At 40.0% G+C, this 23,480-nt stretch overlaps 1 protein-coding gene across 1 annotated transcript in view; it reads left to right on the top strand.

Moving 5' to 3' along the window:
* grm5b (glutamate receptor, metabotropic 5b) overlaps window positions 1–11,281 on the top strand; it is a 60,095-nt gene extending 48,814 nt beyond the window's left edge. Inside the window, exons 11-17 of the mRNA XM_073487290.1 lie at window positions 2,662–2,779; window positions 3,016–3,202; window positions 4,259–4,417; window positions 5,042–5,167; window positions 6,435–6,617; window positions 7,455–7,621; window positions 10,198–11,281. Coding sequence (XP_073343391.1) covers window positions 2,662–2,779; window positions 3,016–3,202; window positions 4,259–4,417; window positions 5,042–5,167; window positions 6,435–6,617; window positions 7,455–7,621; window positions 10,198–11,281 — 2,024 coding nt within the window. The remainder of the gene's footprint in view (window positions 1–2,661; window positions 2,780–3,015; window positions 3,203–4,258; window positions 4,418–5,041; window positions 5,168–6,434; window positions 6,618–7,454; window positions 7,622–10,197) is intronic.
* Window positions 11,282–23,480: the final 12,199 nt, after the last annotated feature.

Raw genomic sequence — 23,480 nt, 5'->3', positions numbered from 1 at the left:
CAGCTTTCAATGCAAATACATTCAGAAATGAATAAAATTCAGTTGCAATGAAAATTTATTTCTGCTCCATTGCGTTCGAAGAGGTTGGATATTGCCTTGTTATGTTTTCAGCTGCTCATTATACTGCTTGCTAGCTCCTTACCAAGCTCAATGATTAAAACATGAATCAGGACCTGCTGGAAATTCAGACTGAGCTTCAATGCCAGCCACAGAAGCATCCTTAAACTAAAACAGGGAGCAAACCCGTGTACGAAAATGACGAGAAGAGAAAGTTGACAGTGAAAAAGGAGGGTGATTGAATTGAAAACGTGCTTTGGGTTACCCATGTATTACATTGTGTTGTTCATGTGTGCGAGTACATTTATGTGACTCATTTCATCAACAATAAGTGCTCCGTGTCCCCCAGCGGGGCTGTATGGAACAGTAATAATGAGGTGTAAACAAACTGCTTGCCCTGTTCCTCCAGCAGACATTTTGATCTCTTTCCCTCAGGCCAAAAAAAAAGGGAGAGAAAGAGTGTGAGAGATGAAGAGAGGGAGAGATAAAGAGGCAGAGGGAGTGGAAGAGATAAAGCAAGGTCTCAGCTGGCAGAGACAGAGGTGCAGTGAGTGTGAAAACAATAGAAAGCAAAAGGAGAATTTGGGAGACAGCAATAGAGGAAAAACAAGAAGAGAGTGAGAGAAAAGTGACTTAGAAACATAAAAAGTGAGTATGAAAGAGAGGGAGAGACAGAGAGAGAGGGATGGAGATGGAGATGAATGGGGGCTCTGACAGAAGCAGCAGCCTGGGAGAGTGAAAGGAGCAGAAAAAGGGAGGATTAGCTTTGGGATTTGAGCCTCTCCACTGATCGGTAAAGTTCCACAGTTTGAGTCTGAACATGTTTGAAGGAGTTTGCCTCAAAACTTTATATTGACTGAAACCCCCAAAGGGTACCCCTCCCCTTAATGCATCAGTGTGGCATAGGGTTAACCGTTACACGATTTCCTGCAGGTTCAGTGAACTGATTAAATATTAAATGCCACAGTAGCCAGTGTTCGTGATTTCAGGTGATTTCAGGTCCAACATCTACATGTATGTGCATGGGCAGGATTAATTTGAGCTAAATTCACACCAAGTTCCTTAGTTTGTTCCCACCTTTTATTTTCACATGTGCATGGTCCACACTCCTCATTGCAGGGCAGTACAGCTACCGATGTCTCGTAAACAGGGGCTGTGCTATAGTAGTTAAAAAGCACAACCTGCCAAGAAAATTGATTTGAATCTGTGATTTTGGGAAACTGCTTCATCTTGACTTATTCATATATGTTTTATTTCCTGTTCTAAGTGTGTACATGATGTTCAATACATCACACTGTGTAGGTTATGATTTACATATATTTGATCCAATTCTAATGGAAATGGCACTTGCAAGTGAGCCACACGCCCTGACTTATTTTCTGTCTGTTTGTTACTGTCCCCTCGGCTCCCATTCAGCAATTAGACTGCTGTTTATGCCCCTAGACGTAAATCACTGATTTGATAAACTTTATTGACCGTGTTAAAGACAAAGTCATTAAATTACTTAAGTCTTTTTTAATGACTGTTGTGACTCTTCCTCTTCCGCTGCGAATTGCAGTACTGTTTGAACAGGTTTGTGTTTATTAGAGAGATAAGCAGCTAATGAATGAAAAAGAAAAGAATGGATAAAGTGAAGATGTATAGGGACTGAAAGTTTCTTTGTGCATCCCTGCTGCTACAGTACGTCAGCACCAGCCAGCCGGATAATTTCAGCAAGCGTTAAGAAGGATCGTAATTAGAACTGTCCCTTTAATTAATGACACTTTATTTCCTTGCCTAGAAGGGAGACAAAGATGGAAGGGGGCAGGAAGGGAGAGGATTAGGTGGAAAGGTAGGTGGGATGAGGATGAAGAAAGATGTGGGACATATTTGGGGCAAAAGAGAGGGACATAGTGATGGATGGGGCATTACAAATGAAAGGAGAGTGACACGAAACAGATACAAAGATTTAATTACAGGGGATTGAGAGGAAGGGAATGGAGATGCAGATGGAGGTATAAGATAGAAAGCGTGGAGAACAGAGAAGAAAGTGAAATCCTTACTTAGAGAGCAACATTAAATAATGACGGAGACGGATTGACCCACGGAGCAATGGGTTAGATTTGGTATTCTGATTATGGATTAATGGTAAATAATAATTCAGTTTTGAGTCATCCAAAGAGACACACAAGCATTTACTAATTTCCCTTTACGTAGTGAAGCGTTGTTTCATAATCATGTGTTTAACACCAAACCTCACCCATAATTTTCCTATGGCAAGCTATTTACACATGATGCAGGCTGCAGGAAATCCTGGTCAGTCAGTTAATTGTTGAGACACCTGTGGGTCAAACATAGGTGGGTGTGGCTCAGTCTGTGTCAGATGTGGGTCAAAGCTTGATGTAAAGGGATCTAGAGAAACAAAAGCAAAAAGAAAGAGAGAGATCATAAAAATAAAAAGATAAACATAGAATTAAATGGTTATCAAAGTACGGAAGTCTCATCTAAAGTTCTGTCAAGAATTGACTCTCTATTGAATATATATTAATTATATATTCACACACATCTAAAAAATGTCCTTGAATCATGTTCAAGAAATACATGTCTACATATTTATATCACCAGGCTGTGACTTAATCCCAGTGGAGTACCTGCGGTGGGGAGACCCTGAACCCATTGCTGCTGTGGTCTTCGCCTGCCTCGGTCAAATGGCCACCTTCTTTGTCACCGCAGTCTTCATCAGGTAACAAAACTCTCATCTGTATCAGAACATATATGTATCTGTATCAGGGTTAGACTAGAAAGATGTACACACGATACATGCTCACTTTAAAACATTATACTCATTGCCTAATTACTGTTTTTATGAGTGTGTGTTTTAATTCTTGTGTATATACTGTGTGTATGTGTGTGTATGTCTTTACTTACGTGTTTGTGTTCCTGCACACAATCATTTCTCTGACTGTGTCTGTGATCAAGGTTCCGGGACACCCCAGTAGTGAAATCTTCCAGTAGGGAGCTGTGCTACATAATACTGGCAGGGATCTGCCTGGGGTACCTGTGCACCTTCAGCCTCATAGCCAAACCCCATGTCATCCACTGCTACCTCCAACGACTGGGAATAGGCCTGTCTCCTGCCATGAGCTACTCTGCGCTTGTCACCAAGGTAAGGACTGTGTGAAAAAAGTACGAGACATAGGCTACAGCAGTCATTAGATCTATGCTCATCTGCTTTGCTCATCGATAGTCTGCGGGGAATAGCCACAGAAAAGCTTCAGATGATGGAGCGTCAGCAGCAGGGATAAATCAGTGGGCGGAAGCAAGATTGTGGCCCTAATGAGAAAGAAACAGAGAAAAAACAGTGGCCATTGTAGTCCCCTGATACTGCAATTATTACTCCTGCTATTCCTTAACAGTGGTTCACACACAGACTTTACTTTGGTGGCCGGCCCACTTTTGCATTTTTTTACTTGTGTTTGTATTTGTAGAGAACAACGCAATCCACGATCGATTAACTAGTGGACAATCTGCCCTCACTCTGCCCTGTTCTCTGGTATAACATCCCTCACATAAACGCACTGATTGTGATGCAACCTCTTCTATTTAATGTAGGCCTAAGCGCACCTGGTTGTTGCAACATCATTTGGCACCACGTTGATTTCGATACGCTGTGTAATTAAGGACAAGCTTCCTCTAGATGCAGTTCACCAGCTGTTGTGAAAGCAAAATCACGAGTGAAAACATCCAAAAACACGAGTTTTGATTTTAGGGCGACTCTATAAAACATACTGCTGGCGAATAAAGTAAACAGAGCAGACACATACTCATTCTGAAAAAGTTGATTTTTGAGTCTAATTCTCAGGTCGTCAAATACTGACACCCCATTCCCCATTCTGTGGGGAACACTGCTTAATGGTTAACATCAGGGAGAGGCAAAGGTCTCTCCTGCCCCTGTCATGTGGTGTCATGGGACTGAGGGCTGAGGGAACAGGGAGGTCAGATTAAACGACTGCAGGAACTGCAGTAGCCTTCCCATAAAATATGCCCTTGAGCTTTTCGCACATGATGCTGACTCCCTTGTGCTATTTTATTTATCAATCAAAGTCTTTCTCACTAATATGTCTGCACAAATACAGAAAAACAGACTGACCAGACTACCATACAGTATGTTCAGTATGTAGTTAATTAAAAGGTCCTGACGGCATTTGCAATGTGACCCCAGACAAACCGCATCGCTCGAATCCTGGCAGGCAGCAAGAAGAAGATCTGCACAAAGAAACCTCGCTTCATGTCTGCCTGCGCTCAGCTCATCATCGCCTTCCTCCTCATACTGCTGCAGCTGAGCATCATCGTGGCTCTCTTCCTCATGGAGCCACCTGAGGTAAACTGTGTGTGTGTGTGTGTGTGTGTGTGTGTGTGTGTGTGTGTGTGCATGGCTCTTTGAATGATAAACTCAAGAACAGGTTGACAGACAAATTATCAGAGAAACTTAAAGAATGGAAGCGAGTTGCTTTGAAAGACTTTAATCTCCAAGAGTCTGTCTCAATTACATCAATGATGGTTTTAAGTCACATAGTTGAATAAATGCATTTTTGTTTTCTTAATCCAAAGTAGTCTAACATTCTCACAATTCTTGGCCAGACCTAAGATTGGGCATTTGAAGTTTGCAGGGCAATGAATGTCAGTGTTAATTCTCATTTAATGCGTCTGTTTTCATCATCATTCCCAGCTTTATGGAAGAAAAAGAAAAGGCGCTTGTAGTAGAGCCAATCCCCGCACCGGCAGGATAAAGCTGGGTGGGGAAAGTGAAAGGCAGCACTATACCTTCATTACCACCATTAGCCCCGACTGCTCCTGTGCTCCTCTGTGTCTAACTGTGTGAATGTGATCAGGGCGACCCCCCCCCCAGAAAAAAGAAAATAAAGTAAAAACAAGTAAAAAAGTAAAGCCTTCTTCAAGCTTTTTATCATGTTTCCTTGTCATTTCATGTTTCATGTCTTTACAGGTGATCCATGACTACCCCAGCATCCGCCAGGTCAACCTCATTTGCAACACCACCAACCTGGCCGTGGTTGCCCCGCTGGGATACAATTGCCTGCTCATCCTCAGCTGCACCTTCTATGCCTTCAAGGTAACAGCTGAAGTATTTGTTTTTATTGTATATTACATCCAAAAAGATTGTGATGACTGTGATGGCATTTTTTTCTGACATGTCAAATAAAATAAATAAAAAATAAAAATAAAAATAAATACAAATACAAATATCACAATAAAGTTACTGGGTGCTTAAAATCCAAAGCTCCGAGGACACATGTTGTTGGAGCCAAAGGTTCTTATGTGTACTGTAGGAACTTGTGTACTCATACTGTATAAGTCTAATTTGCAGTAATGGAGGAAGTATTCAGGCCCTTTACTTAGGTAAAAGTACTAATAACACTGTAAATGTTACTTTAAATCTAAATTAAGCATAAAAAGTCCCCTGTGACTGTTATACTATTATATCATTAGATTATTATTACTCATGCATTAATGTAAAAGCAGGATTTAACTGTTGTAGTTGCATGAGGTCATTTTTAACTAAGGACATTGCAAAGGACTGCAACTAATAATGTCATTATGAATGAATCTACTGACTATTTTATCAATTAATCGATTGATTGTTTGGTTTATAAAAATTCAGAGAATAATGAGAAATACTGTCACAATTAGGAGTGGGGCAAAATAACGATACAGCAATATATCGTGATATTTCCTCTTGAGACAGGATTATCGAAACTCTTGCACCAAATATTGATATTTTTATTTAAAACATGCGGCACATTGGAATGATGGCAAATGCGAACATGGACAAGTTGCAGTCAATGTGCTAAAAAGGCAATAAGACTGTGCACTTTATGTACATTGTTGCATCTCAGTGATGACACCACATTAAGTAAACTAAAACTGTCTCTCTGAAATGTAAGTAGAAGTGGAAAGTGGCATGAGAAGGGAAGACTTGAGTTAAAGTACCTCAAATTTGTACTTATTCAAGTACAGTCCTTGTGTAGTCAGACCATGATTGAACTACAGTTTGTAGTAAATGAAATTCTGTCACATGATTATCGCTGGCCTGCGAGCATCCACTATCTGTAGAGCGTGAGAGCAGAACATTAAAAGGAGCTCAGAGCTGAACACACTGCACGAATGCACTGTGTTTATGAACACAGCAGCAGAGAAAACCAATACAAGTCTGGTGGTGAATGATTATGACTCTGTGTTGCAGCTAATTGCACATTATGGTGAGGTTAGCAACAGTGTCTTTCTTTGTTTAATTTTCCTAATTTAAGGCAGAATCCACAGAACAACAGAGAAATGTATGAATGTTTGCTCATTGTTCTCGACTCTTTCTCTCTCCAAAGACCCGCAACGTCCCAGCTAATTTCAACGAGGCTAAGTACATTGCCTTCACCATGTACACCACCTGTATTATCTGGCTGGCCTTTGTACCCATCTACTTTGGCTCCAACTACAAAATTATCACCATGTGCTTCAGTGTCAGCCTCAGTGCCACTGTGGCTTTGTGCTGCATGTTCGTACCCAAGGTAGGTCCACAGTTTCTACTTCTCACTCATTATCTGTTCTGATCCACACAGTATATATCTCCACATGTTACAGTAACCTTTTGATTGATTTTCAGCTGTCCATTAATAGTGTATATCAGGAGAACTCAACATGATGGGTTTATTTTCATATGTATAGACACCTTGTTGAATGTTTATGTCAATCTTTTCTATTCGTGTAAGAGCAGAATATTTACATCCTCCTCCCAGAACCACTGTAAAAGTTTACTTTTCACACTCAACCTTCCAAATGTTGTGCATGCAATAAATCACAATTTGGTTTGGTGTGTGACTACTTAAATGTGATGATAAAGTCCCTCAAAATATTTGTCGCTTGACGGCAAACCTGTTATTAGAGTGGTAATTCACACACAGGCAACACTCCTAGTAAACACCATGTAATTGAACGTAGGGGTGTTCACTGTTCAGTTTTTAAATAAATAATATGAAACCTGAAATGACTTTTTCACCAATTGCCTTGAAGTGAAAAGACTTGTCCTACTTATAATAGCTTGATATTCCCGTGGAGTTTCAAGGAGAACGTTTGTGCTTAAACCACAGCAGTAATAGAATCAATAAGAACATTTAGCAGCTGCTTCTTTTGAGAGTTGTGTTTTAATAAAAGTTTTACATTACAAAGGTGACAGCCTCCATTACTCCTCTAAAAGGAATATTTATTAACAGAGAGTCTTCATCAAAGTATTTCCAAAAACAGATGCAGAGATTTTGTATTTGCTCATTATAAAATTGAGTGGTCTTCTTTTATGAATTATTTTGTTATATTTAAATAACAAACACTGTGTTTTATTTTGATTTCAGGTGTACATCATTCTAGCCAAACCAGAGCGTAACGTGCGCAGTGCCTTTACCACAAGCACAGTGGTGCGCATGCACGTGGGCGACGGCAAATCGTCCTCAGCCGCCAGCCGTTCTTCCAGTCTGGTAAACCTGTGGAAACGCAGAGGCTCAACTGGAGAGACACTCAGGTACGTGTGTGTGTGTGTGTGTGTGTGTGTGTGTGTGTGTGTGCGTGTGTGTGTTACACTAGAGGCTTGTTGGCCAGGTTAATGCCAGGTTGCTCCTCAGTTACAGTCCAAGGCACCATTTCTGTAATGGCCCCACTCTGGGACTATTTATGGCGTGTGTGTGTCTGTGTGTGTGCGTGCATGCGTGTGTGTGAGCTCTCTGAGAGATTGATTCCCTGAACTCCCCTGAGTCTGCTTGACTGTTCTTCTGACCCTAACATGAACTGCAGACAATTGCCTAATGGAGACATGGCAAAGACAGAGAGAGAGAGGAGTGAACTGAGGACGGGAGGGTGGGGAGAAATTTGGAAGGAGGAACCTGAATACAGAGGTAGGAGAGAGGGAATCAACAGAGAGGTGAAAAACAGAAGTGCTGGAAGAGAAATAGAAGAAAAGGCTAATGGGGTAGTGTGAAAAGGAGAGACATAAAAACTTTCACACCTATCTTAAAGCCATCCACAAGTCATCTACAGTGACAAGGAAGCGATCAAAGGAAACAAAGGGAGTGACGCACAGTCACTTGGCCAGCATGAAAGCTGAGAAAAAAGACAAGAACACATTTTCGTTTGTCAGCAGGTTACTTCAGCCCACCCCGCCTGGCAAGCAAGATTTCAATCAGGCTCTTCTGAGAAATGTCAGGAGTGTTTCCATCTTCGTTCCTTTTATTCCCTTCTTCCCCTCTCCATCTCTTTTTGGTCCTATCTTCCTCTGTGGGTGGTGGTAATTGGCAGGGCTGTCTATCTCCTCAGTGCAGGGCTGGAAGCTGACTCCTTTGAGAGGCTGTCATTGTGTAGTCTGAGCAGAAACAGGCAGACATGAAACCAGCAGAGCAGGAGAAGAAAAAGACGAAATATTTAAAATAAATATTTGGCTGATGTTTGAACCAAATGTTTGGACTACTAAAAAGTGCATGGTTTACCTTCACCAGACACCAGAGCTAGATTTCTGTAAGATGATATCAAACCAAACTCTCCTTGTGTGTGTAAGCTAGTAGTAGGTCTGGTCTGGTCATACCAAATCCTTCTGGAAGAAGCTGTTCAGGCCTGGTATCAAGACATGTTCTGAGTGATCCGATCACAAGTGGACAGCTCTTAGTACAGATGTGAACTCCCTTACAAATTGCATGATTTTAAGAGTTGTTGCATGAGGAGAAACTTTACAAACTTTGTGAAGCAGCTACAGTAAATTTAAAATCATTGATGCCTTCTTGTAAATTCAGCATTAAATACAATACATTTAGATGTTTCTTTCTTTGTAAAAAGTGTTCTATATATTTGCATATAGAGCGGGGGAGTGAGATGCCATCACGACGGGCCTAAAACTGTCCACTTGTGATTGGATCGCTCAGAGTGCATGTTGATACCAAATGTAAACAGCCTCTAAGAGACTCTTCCTATGGGATGAAATGTGTAGATCACAGCACTGTGTATGTGTAGGTGCAGATCGACGTGTGCAGCATATGTATATGTGTGTGCGTACGTGTGTCTCCAGGGTGATTGGAGTTCTCTTCACCCCCAGCCACGACGATGTGAGGTTTAATCAGAAGTTCCACTATAGATTAATCACACTAATTAACCTGACAAAAGGATAAGAGGAAGAAGCGGGGAGGGGGGGCAGACAGAGTACTGTGACTGATGTGAAGCAGAGAAAAGTGGAAAAAATTGTAAGATAGAGGAAGAAATAGAGGAAGAGAGAACCTGACAAAGAAAAATGAAGAACATACTGTCGGGAAAAATAGAACAGAAAATGAATTGTAATGCAGGGGAACTCCAGTTGATTTTCTGTGCTTAAGTCAAGGCTCCATTTGAATATGTTTGTATCTATTAAATTACATGACTCATCTAGGATAATACATTTTAGCTAATACAGAGCAGAGCAGGCATAGTTTATGTAATTTTGTTTCACTGTTTTGGCTTATAATGCTAATTGACTGCTAATGAGTGGCACAAAACAAGTTTAATTGTCTTTGCAACATTAGTATTTTATCATGGAGAAAAATCTTATTTAATGCATACTTAAACAAGGAGATGTTGCTGTCAAGATAGACGTGAAATGATAATGAACAGCATGATAAATTATTAAACAGAGCACAATTATTGGAGAAACAAGTATGAAAGTATAATTTCCTTATAGTTCCTTATAACAACAAAGCATTCACCTGTGGTAGTAAGAAATATCACATCTACATGTGATTTATCATAATGTGATACAAAATTAAGACAGCAAACAAATCCACTAAGTATTATATTTAACAAAAAGCTACTGTATATATCATTTGAAAGAAAGTGCAACTAACGTTCAGCTGCCAGCCAGAGAGTAGAGTCTGCAGAAAAAATAAGTAAAATAAATGTTTAATAACAACCATGCATACTAAAAAATCACTCTCTGTTGTATATAAACTGATCTGTTTGTACCTTCTCATTTATATAGTGGTTAATCATTAGAAAATCATAATAAACTAATTAGCTAAATGTGTTAAATCTTCCTTTCGAGAACTAAAAACAACCCCCTCTTTCTCTTTCCTTCCTGTCCTCCAGCTCCAACGGTAAATCAGTGTCTTGGGCGCAGACGGAGCGCAGCGGTTCACGCAGCAGCCACCTGTGGCAGCGGCTGTCCTTCCACATCAAGAAGAAGGAGAACAATCAGACTGCCGTCATCAAGCCCTTCTCCAAGACTTCTGAGGAGCGTTACTGTGGAGGGGGTGGCCTGCCCCCACATGTCCCTCTTCCCTCCCTCCCCTCCATGTCCTCCCTGCCTAGTCATCCCGACTCTGTCACAGACAAGACCCTGTACGATCTCTCTGAAGTGGAGGAGCGCTACTCCATCACCTATCGGCCGCAGACACCTTCGCCAATCAGCACTGTCAGCCAGAGGCTGGGGGCAGGTTATGTCGAGGACCCTCAGATGACTGCTGTTCCAAAGTACCCGAGCAGCATCTGCAGCGGTGGCAGTGGCAGCAGTTGTGGTCCCTCCAGCAGTGGCTCCTGTGTTGCTGGGAGTGACGGCCGTTTGGTCATTGTGGACGATCATCCAGGACCGCCCCAGAGTACGCTGATGGATCAGATCAGCTGCGTTGTGAACCGCTTCACTGCCAACATCAGCGAGCTCAACAGCATGATGTTGTCGCCCTCTCCAACGCACTCTCACAACACGCACAAACACACGCCGCCTTCTCCTCACCCCGCCGACCCGTACCTGCTGCCCCGCGAAATTCAGATGCCCCCGACGCTCACCACCTACGCTGATGTCCAGCCCCTTCCACCTGTCGAGTCTGGCATGGGGGGCCGGGGTGGCTGTCCTGTTCATCCCATGCCTCATTCACCGTACCCCCTGCCGCCTCCTCACCCCCAGACCTCCCCCTCTCTCTCCCCCATGCGAGGAGGACTGATCACCTGCCTCGCCGACTCCCCTATGAGGAGGGCGGAGTTGGAAGAGGAGCTCATTGCTTTGACTCCGCCGTCGCCTTTCCGCGATTCCCTGGCATCTAGTAGTGGCTCGCCTATCTCAGAGACAGGTCTGTGTCTCCCTCCAGTCCCCTCCCATCCTCCGCCCTCTCCCCCTTCGCCTAGGTACAGCAGACTGACACTCAGAAACTACAGCCAGAGTTCATCCTCACTGTGAGGCTGAGTAAAGAAAACGCAGAAGCGAGGAGCACTCAAAAACAACGATGAAAGAAGAGGATGGAGAGACTGAAATCCATTCATCCCTACGTGGAGTAAAAACCTGAAGTAAAGGAGTCGTGGATGGCTGGTTGATGAAGACACCGAGCTGTGAAGGTCTGCTGTATTCGTGTTTACATGTTCGCAGTGAGGTGCAAGTATAAGAAGCTTGCACACGTTGTATTTTCCTAGTGCTGTTTCTTAAAGTGGGGAGAGAAGAACTGCAAAAATGGCTGCTATAACTGCAGCGTTTTGGTGTTTCGAAGGTCTCGGGCTACGTGTCAGCTAGGTTGGGGTAGTGGCCTTAAGGTAACATGGCTATCAACTAATTAGAGATTGTGAATGTGTGTGTGTGCGTGTGTGTGTGTTTGTGTGCGTGAGTATATTTTTGCTGTATCTTAGATAATGAGAGTTTATGGCGACATGACAGCAAAGAGTATTGATGAGGTAAGACTCCCAAAGCCTGTACGGACTAAACAGAGGCTATCAAGGGCACATATACATTTAGTCATACACACTAACACACAAACACATAGGTGTGAGCACACACAAACAAATACAATTTAAGGGAAAAAAAACTGTAAATATATGAGGAGGTTATGGATTTTTCTGTGGTGACAAAATCCAACATGCTTCTGACAAAAAGTGCATTGTGTTAACATACCCGGCTGTATGTTACTCTGAAGAACTTTCTCATAAACACATCTTTTTATTAATTCAGCTCTCCAATCTGTCCCCTCCGTACTGCTTTCTTTTCCTCCGTCCCTCTTTCTCTCGCTGCTTTCTTTTCTCCTGCCAGTGTTTCCTTATTTTCTACTCTTCCAGTTTTGTTTTCTTCAGAAGTTTGAATGTATATTTTCTACATGATTCCTGAAGTAGTTGGGACCAAACCTTTTGTACCTCTCTGTCTGTGACTCGAGAAACAGGGAGGAGGAGAGATTGACAAGACAAGGCCTCATTTTGCTACAAACATCTTAGTCATACCATCTGGTTCAAGTGGATTATTGGCATAAATCTGACCTCAGAGCTCTTCTTTAGTGTGTGACATTTTACAGAGCATTATGTAACGCTTAGCTGGATCCCGGCCATGACATTTTTCTTTACAATGTGTCAGCAGGGCGCAAGTGCCATTCTGTTTATCAGAGACAGTGCTTTGAATGGGATTAATTGGAATCATAATCATCTTTTACGTCAGTGGGCACAGATTGATAGATTCAAGCTGGGAGAGTGCCTCCTTCTCCTCACCTCCAACCTGAGTCACCTCTTACACAGGTGTTAGGACCTGTTCCACTTGTCTCCAGTCTTTTCAGACAAAAAGAGGGCAGAACAACAAGAGATTCATATTGAATAGGCAGACATGAGAGTGGTATAGACCTTCTCTTTTAAAGACAGCAAATCATTAGACTTTCAAAATAACTTTCATAATAATCTACTTCTTTAAAGTAAGCTCTTGCCTAATAGGATTAATCCCAAAAGTCATGCTGTCTAATCTGGAAAAAAATGTTATGAATAAACGTAATTCAGGTGGTTATTACATTATCTCTAAAAGGTATTTAACCATAGTAGTATATCTTGGTATTTGTAGGAGCCAGGGTTTGATTTATGTGGACCCAAATCAAATCAGGCATTGCGGCGATTAAACGCAGGGATGTGCTGTGGTGTGGGAGGACATTACTGGGACAGTGTCATTGTTCGGCCTGTGAACTCCACCGCGATAGCGCTTGGTTTACAACTCCTGGCTTGGGAGAAACAACTCTTCTAGAGAGGCTTTCTCCAGCCGGTAAGTGTACAGAGTATTTCTCCTCCCCTGCTGGCGCTGTGTCCTTGCAGAACAATTTTGTTGGAGGCCCCAAGCAAACTCCATAGAAAGAGCAATCAGAGCAATTTGGCGAACCTCTGAATGTGTGTGCATATGTCCTTTTTTGGCCTATGTGACGGTATGTCATGTCAAGTGCTCATGAAAACATAAAAACTACATCTCTGCAAAAGTTGACTTTGTTTTCACTTTTCACCAGTACTTCACTGTGCAGCTGCCACTGTCCAAACAAGGAATGGGAGGACTGGCATTTCCACCACAACGCCTGATTTGGTTAGACGTTACCTTGCATGAGGGCTGTCACGGTATCAGATTTTCAGTACATGATTATCATGGCCAAAAGAATTCCCATTAACTCTAATATCCAAATATCTACTCACATTGTGGGTAGAGTGTCTGTTATCTCCTCCGACATGATCTTGTGCAGCAGTAGTAGCCACACACTGTGTGCAAGCTAGTTGTTGTGTCTTCTTCGTCATTTTTCTGATTTTTCGGTGTATTTCTGCCACCTAATATGACAATAAGAGAACAGAAAGAAACAGAAAAAAGAAACAATATATTCATAGTTGTATAATTAACATGATATCATTTTTAAATATCATGATTAATTCCAATTATAAATGTCTGTTTATATGGGTAAACAGAAGTGAAGTTGAAAAAGACTGCAAAACCTAAAATATCTAGTCTGGCCACTTAGGTTTTTGGTGAAGAAAGGAGCTTTTAAATGGAATATTGTATTTGTGCCAACGCTTGAACAGAATTCTTGACCCAAAGTAGGACTGAAATATAAAATGTGATGTACCAATGACTGCTTTCACTAAGATGCTTTTGAGAAATGGGGCCTTGGCTTTGTATCAGCTCCCTCCACAGAGGAAAACAGTCAAGAAAGAAAAAGAAGAAAAAAAACAAGTCAGGAGGTTGTGATACACAACACAAACACTTTTAGATGTTTTGTATGAGGAATGTTACCTGCAGCAAAGACATGGATTTGTATGTCCAACTTAAATATAACTAAGCTGTTGGTATCTCAACACAAATCAGTACTTCAAAAAATGTTGCCTGTACTATTGTCCATCATAATTACATCATAGTTTCTGCAGCATATGCATCCGTCTGCTGTGACAGCTGACTGATGCAGATACAGTCCCTGTTCTGATTTCTCCTCGTGAGTGTAGTATTTCTGCTCTACAGTAGCCAGCAAGAACAAACTCAGACAACGTGATTCTGTAAATACTAAGGGCATGCAAAGACAGTTCTGTTTTGTTTCCGATGAAAGTAATTTTATTTACATATCAACAAAAAAAGAAAAAAAGAGATGTTTTTGAACTATGTTATAACATCATACAGTACCAATATGTGTTAAAGACTACAGAAACTGTGTTACTACTCTGAATGTGTGAGTGACCATTCCTATTCAAATGTCTTGTAATTCAACGATATAATAATAATGAATATTAATATGATTATTGTGCCAAAGGGGTTCGGGAGGGTCTAGCTTATTAGCTTGTGGGTAATTAAGTGGTTTCATAAAAAAAAAGGAAAAATGTAAATGTAAAACTGTTTCTATTGTTTTGGATATTTTCTATATAAATATTCCACATTTTCCAGTGTTAAAGCAATATTATCCATACGTATACAAGGTGCACATCTGAGGGGTTTCTTAAATCATTGACAATGTTTTAGATTGTTGTTTTTTTCATTATTCTGTCATTTCTGCTGGACAATTCAACAAGGAAGATGGCGAGTAGATAAGTTGAAATTCTTCTTTGCATTTTCACTAAATCTTTAAGTAATTAGAGGGATACATGTCATTTCTTGTAACAAAGATGGTGCGATTCCCTACGTTTGCTGTGTGATCTTCTGACTTTGGAGCTGTAGTTCCACACTTTCCCCTGTGTCTTCTCTGATCTGATGAGTCCAGTCCACTGATGACATAGAAGTACAGTGTTACAGGAGTAAAGGAGAATATTTGTGTGTGCCATTAATCATAGTTTAGTATTTTGCTGATTTTTGAAGTGTGCCGGTTAGTTAAGGCGCAGACCTGGTCTGGTGTTGCTACAGTATGTCTCCTCAACTCAGAACAAGACAATGCAAAAAGAATAAGTGAAAAAAAATGCACAGCTTGTGAGATAATTGTACAGAGACTTTTCATTATGATAGACATAGAAATGTACACAGAAGAAAGAACTGTTGCTGATAATTGTTGACATAATTGGTTCTTGTCTCAAAGTGCTGTCTGTGCACCATTGCCTCTACATCTACTCGTCTAATTTGAACAATCCGGGCCCTGACCTGTTGTCATAAAATGAACCCGTGCTATTGTCGAGGAGGAGAGCTCCTGTCACTGATGGTGTTTCAAACATGCTGAGAGAGTAAAAGGGAGCTTGCTTCAGCACTTCAGCTGCGTGTTATCAGCCCCCTGGGTGAGGCTCGACAGTTGAGTGCTACCTCTGCAGAAAAAGGCAGGATCGATGCTTACATCTACTGCTATCTTATTCTCTTTAAGGGCTCAGTTCTGTGACTTACATCATCTTGTATTAAAGATTACACATGACCAATGTTAAGTAGCAGCAGGATTATCAGGAAATTGCAGGAGAATCATGGCCTCATATAAAAGATAATGCAGGTATTGATTTGTAAGGTCAACAAACTCACTGAGATATAAAATTTAATCTGTCATGTGTTGATAAAATATGATTTCATTGGAATCGTATCTCTTCATCTGTCAGGGGATTTTTGTACCTGGTGAATTTATCAACATTTTCCACGACAAACACACAGAAGTCAAGCTACAGTACAGTAGTGATGCAGGACAGGGTTAGGATAAAAGTTAGAAAGCTCAGTTTGTCAAAAACATTTTCTTGACAAACTGAGCTTTCTGCACTAATACCACCGCTCCGCTTTTCAGCCCTGCCTCGAGGATCACAAAAAGCTACTGCTAACATTAATCTGGGGTGATCTCAGTTATAGATATTTCCCTTCATATTCTAGCTGAAACATAAAATCTTATGCTAGCCAGGAAGATGATCTCCTGATGATGTCTACCCAAAAAGCTGTTGGCCGACTTATTTTCGTAAATGCACTCTAAAGAATTGGATTGATAATCCCTGCGCTCAAAAATACTTTTAATCCAGACATGCTCATCTGCTGATCGGAGGAAAAAAACCACAAGGTCATTTATTTATTTTATACTGTTTTGAATGAAAACCAGCTCACAGGCTCCCTCTTGTCTCTCGATCCTTTAACCCTGGTTCAGAGTCAGATATAATCATGAGGCTGCTTCACATGTTTCTCTTCAATGTTATTTATAACGGCGTTTCAAACAAGCCTGGGTTTCAAGGTGAAATTTAATTTAGTTAGGCAGAAGTCAGCATCTGTAGGCAGTCTGCTGATGCACTGATGAGGGAGACAGATTCAGAAGAAGGGCCCACAGTAGGAGTATCGCTAAAACCGTTAATTTAGGGCTCTATCAATCTGACTGTCAGTGCTGTGTGATGGAGCGGCTCTCCCACTGCCCTGGCTGACTGTTTGTTTGATTTGATGCAGAAAACAGAACTATGTTTACTGTGTAAACACAGCATAGACATATGGTTGTATACACTGTCAGGGCAGGCTGGGAGAAGTTTGTTTTTTCAGCCCGCTGTCACAGACTCTCACATAATTATTATAAATAATGTGTCAGGTTGAACACCTTTATGAGTGTTGATATCACAAATTGTTACCATTTTAACGGTGTTAATGAAATTAGTAAATCACCAGATGCTTACGTGAGGTAGCAATTAGCCTAAACCACACTTGGAGGTGTTGTGTAAGGCTAGGTATTGAAATTCTTGTATATGGCGAGGTTGTGATGAACTCTTCCCTCTACCTGCGCAGGGTTAATCCATTTATGTTGAATCTGTTAATTGTTTTTTCTTTTTTATCACACATAAATCAAAAGAAATCAGTTAGCAGTATGGATAACATCCTAATGATTCCCATCCCTGAGAGTAAATGGCTCATAACATTTTGTAGAAACTAATTATTTGAGAGTTAGGCAGATTGTTATGTAGCAAAAAAGCAGTAAATCGAAGGGAATCAAAAGTAAATATTTTTAGAAATCAGTATTGACAATTAGGTAATGCTTAATATCAAGGTCCTCATAATAAGCATTAGCAAATAGGTAATAAGGCCTTTACAAGTCCTTATAAGATGCTTATTATCATTAATAAGACTATATTAGTGTTAACGATAGCATAAAAAATACATTAAATGTTGGATTTTAAAACATAAGCACTTTTAAGAAAACCTGTTAAGTTTATGGACGCTTAAGAACGCTAATTAACGTCTTATGGGTTTCTTATAATTGTTTATAATTGCATTACAAACACATTTATTGAGTTTAACTAAGCTATTATGTCATTTTTAATAAAGCGACAAAAGTTAGTAAATGTCAGTGACATAATAGATACGTTAGTTAAACTCAATAAATGTGTAATGCTGTTATGAACAATAATAAGAAACTTTTAAGACTTTTATTAAAAGGTGCAGTGTGTAAGAATTGGCCACCTGTTCAATTCATACTCAAAACAAGTAACGGCTAACTGCTGCTAACTGTAGCTGCGGTTAGTTAGCAGCTTACAAGAACTTATAAGGGCCTTATTAACCATTAACTAATGCTTTTTACAAAGACCTAAAAATAAAGCATTATCCAGCTCGACTGGTAAAAATGGCCCATTCTTTATAATACTGAAGCATGTATTTACAAATCAACTGATACACTTAATGTGCAGACTGAATTAAAAGGCATTCTACAGACAGTACCTGCAAACCTAAAGTCATTTACACTCTACACTACATGGTACAGAGCATTGTGAGATGTTTGCATGTTAGATGAATCCACTTTTGCTGCAGCCGGTTTAATGAAACCGATGGCCCGGGTGGGGGTGACGACTAGATGTCTTAAAAATCATCAACAGTATTTTTGTAAGTTTGTCTGAAGCTGCTGATTTTGAATGTTGCTTTTTCTAACAGAGTAAAGAGCATGTGTGTTTTAATAAAATGATTTTAGGTACAGTAGTTGGTGTAGGTTCGATAGTAGAGGAGATGGAGTTACGTGATAAGAAATTAGGTTCTGTATTTTATTGATTAGAAGTAAGAGGGGTTTTTATGTTTATCTGGCTTCAGGATAACTGAGAAAGCGGAATAACGTTTTATTCAGGTCTTTGTGTGTCTGTAGGGCATTATCGTTTTACATACAGAGCAAAATTTACCGTATTGTGTATTGATGGTGTGTGAAATATATTTAGGTAAACAAACTCATCCCATGTTTCTATTTATTAGAGAATTAAACCAAATTTAGCTGTGATATTACACCGTATAACACAGAGGTATCATGGCAGGGCATGATGGGTAGTGAGAGAACATGGTGTTATGTCCTGTGCTTTTTATATTCTTCATGGTCCATCTTGTTTGGTTTGCTGTTGTGGACACAAACACACAGGAAATCCCCGTTAATACCCCTTGCTTTAAATTCTGATGAGATTCTATTTTGAGTAGACTTGTTAGAGATATAAATAAGGAGATGAATGTTGCCTAGAAGAAGTGATGTTTACATTCTTACTGATCACTTGAGATAATCAAGTTTAATCTTCAGTTGTTGTGAAAGTTTAGCAAGCCTACATGTGTTTGCGTTTTTTTGGGTACGCTGGGGTTGAAAACAAATTTCACTTATTCTCAAGAAAAGCAGCTCACCTGCATATAAATTAAGGCGTTGTGTTGTGTTCCAGTCAGTTTTACAACCCAGATTTATCAAAACATTAATTCAACCGAGCTCATTGGAGCGGCTAGTTTAGGCTTAATTTTGATAATAACAAAAACGATGTAGGGGTACCATAAACATAATTAAAGGGAAGATGAATGTGTATAGAATGTAATATATTTTTTCATTTTAAAGTATTTATTAACTCCAGGCAGAAAAAAGTAATTATTACAAAAATTAACATGTATAATAATTGTATACTAGGCATTTATTTAAATCAAATTTCAGCATATCCCCAAACTCCAGTGGCTAACATATCCTCCTCCACTCAGTGCCAACTTTCTTTCATCTTTTTATTTCAAGTGCTTCTGCATTTTTTTTTCTTACCTCGGGTGGATGGACTCTACATAAATTTGGTTAAACTGGAATTAAATCTAGTCAAGCTTCTGTGGCGAGAAAAAAAAATTCTATCTATTTTTTTCCTAAACATTTTGTAAATGCGATGAAGATAGCTTAAATTCATCATTTTCTAAAGGAGGTCTTGTAGTGTTTATCCACCCTCAGGCACATTTCATGAATGAATTACTTCTAACGAACACGACTCTTTAAGCTCCTACGTTTTTGTTTTTGCTTTTGCTTTTTGTCACCTCTAATGTTCAGAACTGTAGAATGTAATTTGACGCTTTATATTGGTGTGATAATGGAAGATGGTTTTATATTTGGATATTTGATTCAATAGTTAAAATTTTCACTCAGCTTTGTGAAATGTGCAGTGTGAGAATATAAGGCTCTAGACAGTATGTTTCTAAGTGGCTTTTTAGTGGGGGGGAGGGTTGATGACAGGTGAGGTGGGAGGGTTGTAGTCGTCAACAGATTTTTATGTTCATTAATTATGTTTATGCCCAGAAATTAGCTTAAGACTAGCCTCAATCATTATACAATGAGATGAAATGGTTTACTCACAGAAAGGTTTGCTTTCTAAATGAATCTAAGGGATTCCTCATTGTTTGTCACAGACACTGGGGCCTTGTTCACAGGCTTTTCAGAGGCTCCCAAAAGGACCGTTTTGGCCAAACAGAGTTCTTCTCATCTACCAATTAATGGATCTTTATCTACTCATTCCAAAATGACCCACGGCGGTGCCTGTGAAGACACCTCTCTGTGCTGATCTGTTGCCATTGGGAACAGGAAAGAGAAAGAAGAGTGGGCAGTGTTGACAGGATGCTCCATGTACTTTTAATATACAGTGTTTTTATCACAAGAACCAGGAGTATATGCTCACAATCACATTTTTTTCTGTTGTTTTGCAGCAATAACAAAACTGTTTTATGCTAGCCAATAAATTCACTCATTTATCTTTTACAAAATTCCCCCAAAAACATCAAATCTGGCTAAATTTACACCTATCCATGAATATATTCCTATCTTAGGTGATGTTTTCAGGGGTGGCGATACAGTTGGACCATGCAACAACTGAGAGCATCAGCTGGCAAATAGAAGATCCAAAAGATATTTATTTTCTTTATTTTTGTTGTCCTGTGCATCCCATAAGGCAATACCATGTTGCTCTGCTTCCTCTGTCCTTGCTTTCTATTTTTGTTGTTAGTGTGAAGAGCTGATGAACAAATATGAAAGGCAGGAAGTGCAGATGCATTAATGGAATCTGAGAAGAACCGCAAGCCTCCCCAAAATGTGCAAAAGGAAAATCAGTGAGCACTGAAAGTTAGACACGCATTAGGCAGCTCTAGCTCGCTACACATCCACATACCAGGAAGTAACTCTGTGATAGTGTACCTGTGTTGGGAACACATTAAATCTTTTGTTGAGCACTTGTCCTCTCCGTAGAAACACTGTGCTAAAAGGCACTCTGGCATTAACAGGTGGATTTTTAAAAGTCACCATAGTTTGACTCACTGCAGTCACCCACTGAGCACCGAGACCAAGCTGGAGTAGCCTTCTTAAAATGGAACCAAACATCACAGGGCATTCATCATAACTTACAGCTCGTCATGATGACATGGTTCTCTTTGTGTTGTTTCTCACTGGGATGTAACGAACAATTCTGGGACCCTCCAGCTGGTGTGACCATACAGCAGTGCTGTGGGGTCAGACAGGAGATGGGATATGATGTGGGGTAAAAAGGGTAACAAATAAAGAGAGGGTTGCTTTTTGTTTTTTTTTGTTTTTTTATTTTTGCCATTGATGAATCATTGTGTAAGTGTACTTCAAAGTACCTTTGAATCATTATTGAAACCATTATTAAAAAAACTACGATTAACCTCATTGTCGTTTCCTTCTTTTCAGCCAATTCTTCTTTAATAAGACGGGTACAGCAATTTTAATACAAACCATGTGCAGACGCAGTATACAGAACACGCAGTCAACCTATCTTTAACTACGCACACCAGGCTTTTAATCCAAAAGCATCTTGTCTATACACATAGTAAGTTAACCAGACTATGTAAATACAGGGCTGTCGAATATTAATTGAGTAAATGTAGGAATCGACCAATATGATTTTTTCAGGGCAATACTCACAGGATTATTAGTAATAAAGAAGACCAATAGCCGATATTTGGAACTGATATACATATACATTTGCAGTAAAATCCAAATCTTTGTTTGAACGTACTGTACTCAAGTACAATTTTGAGGTACTTGCACTTTATTTCAGATACTGTATACTTAACACATTTTGAAGGCAAATATTTATGCCACTACATTTATGTGGTGGTTACTTTGCAGATTTAGATTATTAACACACAAAATACAAAACAACTATTATGAACAATTGTGTATTATACATTCAGCCACCCAGCAGACTATGAAGTAATAAGAATGAGCTCCACATTTACCAGCTGCAACATTAAAGTGATTACATACACATTAATTAAATTTAAAAATGAATTAAAATTATTTTTTAATTAATGCAGGTATGTAGCGGCATCAGAGTCAAAATAGCACATTCTTTATATTGAAAAATGCTAGATAATCAACCAGGCTACTAATCGGTCCACTACAGTGTTCAAATTGGGATTCAACATGGCTGATGGTGCAGATGAAGTAAGCATACCTTGGATTCCTTTCCTTATTTGTTATGCAATCAAAATAAAATTGAGAAGAATGAAATTTACAGCTGAGAGGGTTGAAAGTGGCTGTCAATATCTGCTGTATGGTTACAGTTTCCTAATTGTAATTCTATAGTTATATTAGAAATGTGTAATGCCAAAAGTAAAGCAAATGTCAAACCAGGTAAACTGGGACAGAATCTGCTTTGATCTGGAATGGGTTTTAAATTATGGATCCCAGTACAATAGTAAATGTTACTGTTGTTTAAACTTCAAAACACTGTTCACTCCTGTGCCAAAGTCGCTGCAGGTTCAGAATATGAAAAGACCTGGGCAGAGGAAGTATCAAAGCTTGTTTTTAATTTCCAGTGACTGAAGGAAGAACAAAGCACTCAGATCAATACTCTGTGCATCCACGACCCTGAAGCCACCACAGTCTTTTGTCAATTCCAACTCCCTTTTCAGCAATGGCACCACATCCATCGGATCCATACAGTCAATTACATATGAATAAATAATCGCAGTTCAGGTCTGGAGAAAGAATTCAGTATATGTTGGATTTATTTCATCCAGTATTTGGACGAGCTCCCAGTTTGATCGCCCACCACAACTAAACTCAACAGTCTGTGAGTCTCTGGCCTCCACGTTGAACCCAGTCAGTGGAAGCTGCCAGACAGCACCTTGACAGCTCCTGTGATATTTGCTTCCTCCTCCGTCTCCTTCAGCGTCTCAGTGACATGGCAGCCACTGTGACGGAGTGACACAGCTCGGCTATGAATCAGCCCCCAAAAACATTCCACTCATTTAACTGAAGGCATGCAGGTCAAGACAATAAAATTACCCTGCCATCTTTCATTCTCTCTCCTCATCTCCTCCTGGTCTGCCCAGTTCACCTGCTTCTATTTGCCTCTGTCACTCCTCCCCACCGTCCCGTTCTTTCCTCTCCTCCAAATGTCAGTACAGAAATAGCTCTGTCAAAGATGAAATCTCCAAATCGCTGCAAATGACCTGCTATTCAAGGAAATGGAAGGATGAAAAGTAAATAAGCAAACAACAGGAATACAAAAACTGTTCGGAAAATACAAAATAAAAGGCTAGCAGGTAGAAATTGGCTTGATATCACAATGGAGGCAATTTGGGCAGCGGTTAGTACATGTGACATGTTCAAAAACACATTCATCATCTCTGCTCAGTCATCGATGTGTTTATCTGCAGTGGCTGCATCAATATTTACTTCCTGTGGGATGCTCACGTGTGTGTGTTTATCTCTAGAGGAATCTGTATTGATTTAATGATCACAGATAACAATAGATGTCAGGTTTAAATAAACAGTTTCAGTGTTTGAGTTTTTGTGGGACAATGTTTGAGTGTCGTACTCTCTTCGGTAAAGATGTTCCCACTTCACTCTTATGTCATCGGTTAAAAAGCAAGGTAATCAGGCTTTCAGCAATGAAACACTATCAATTAAGCTAAGCTAAGCTAACTGGCTGCTGGTAGTAGCAGAAAGTAGAAAACGATTAAGCAGATTTTTAATGTC

This window comes from Pagrus major, chromosome 2, assembly GCF_040436345.1.
Source record: "Pagrus major chromosome 2, Pma_NU_1.0".
Lineage (NCBI taxonomy): Eukaryota > Metazoa > Chordata > Actinopteri > Spariformes > Sparidae > Pagrus > Pagrus major.
Note: the sequence above shows the minus strand (reverse complement) of the source record. Positions and strands in the feature narration are given on the sequence as shown.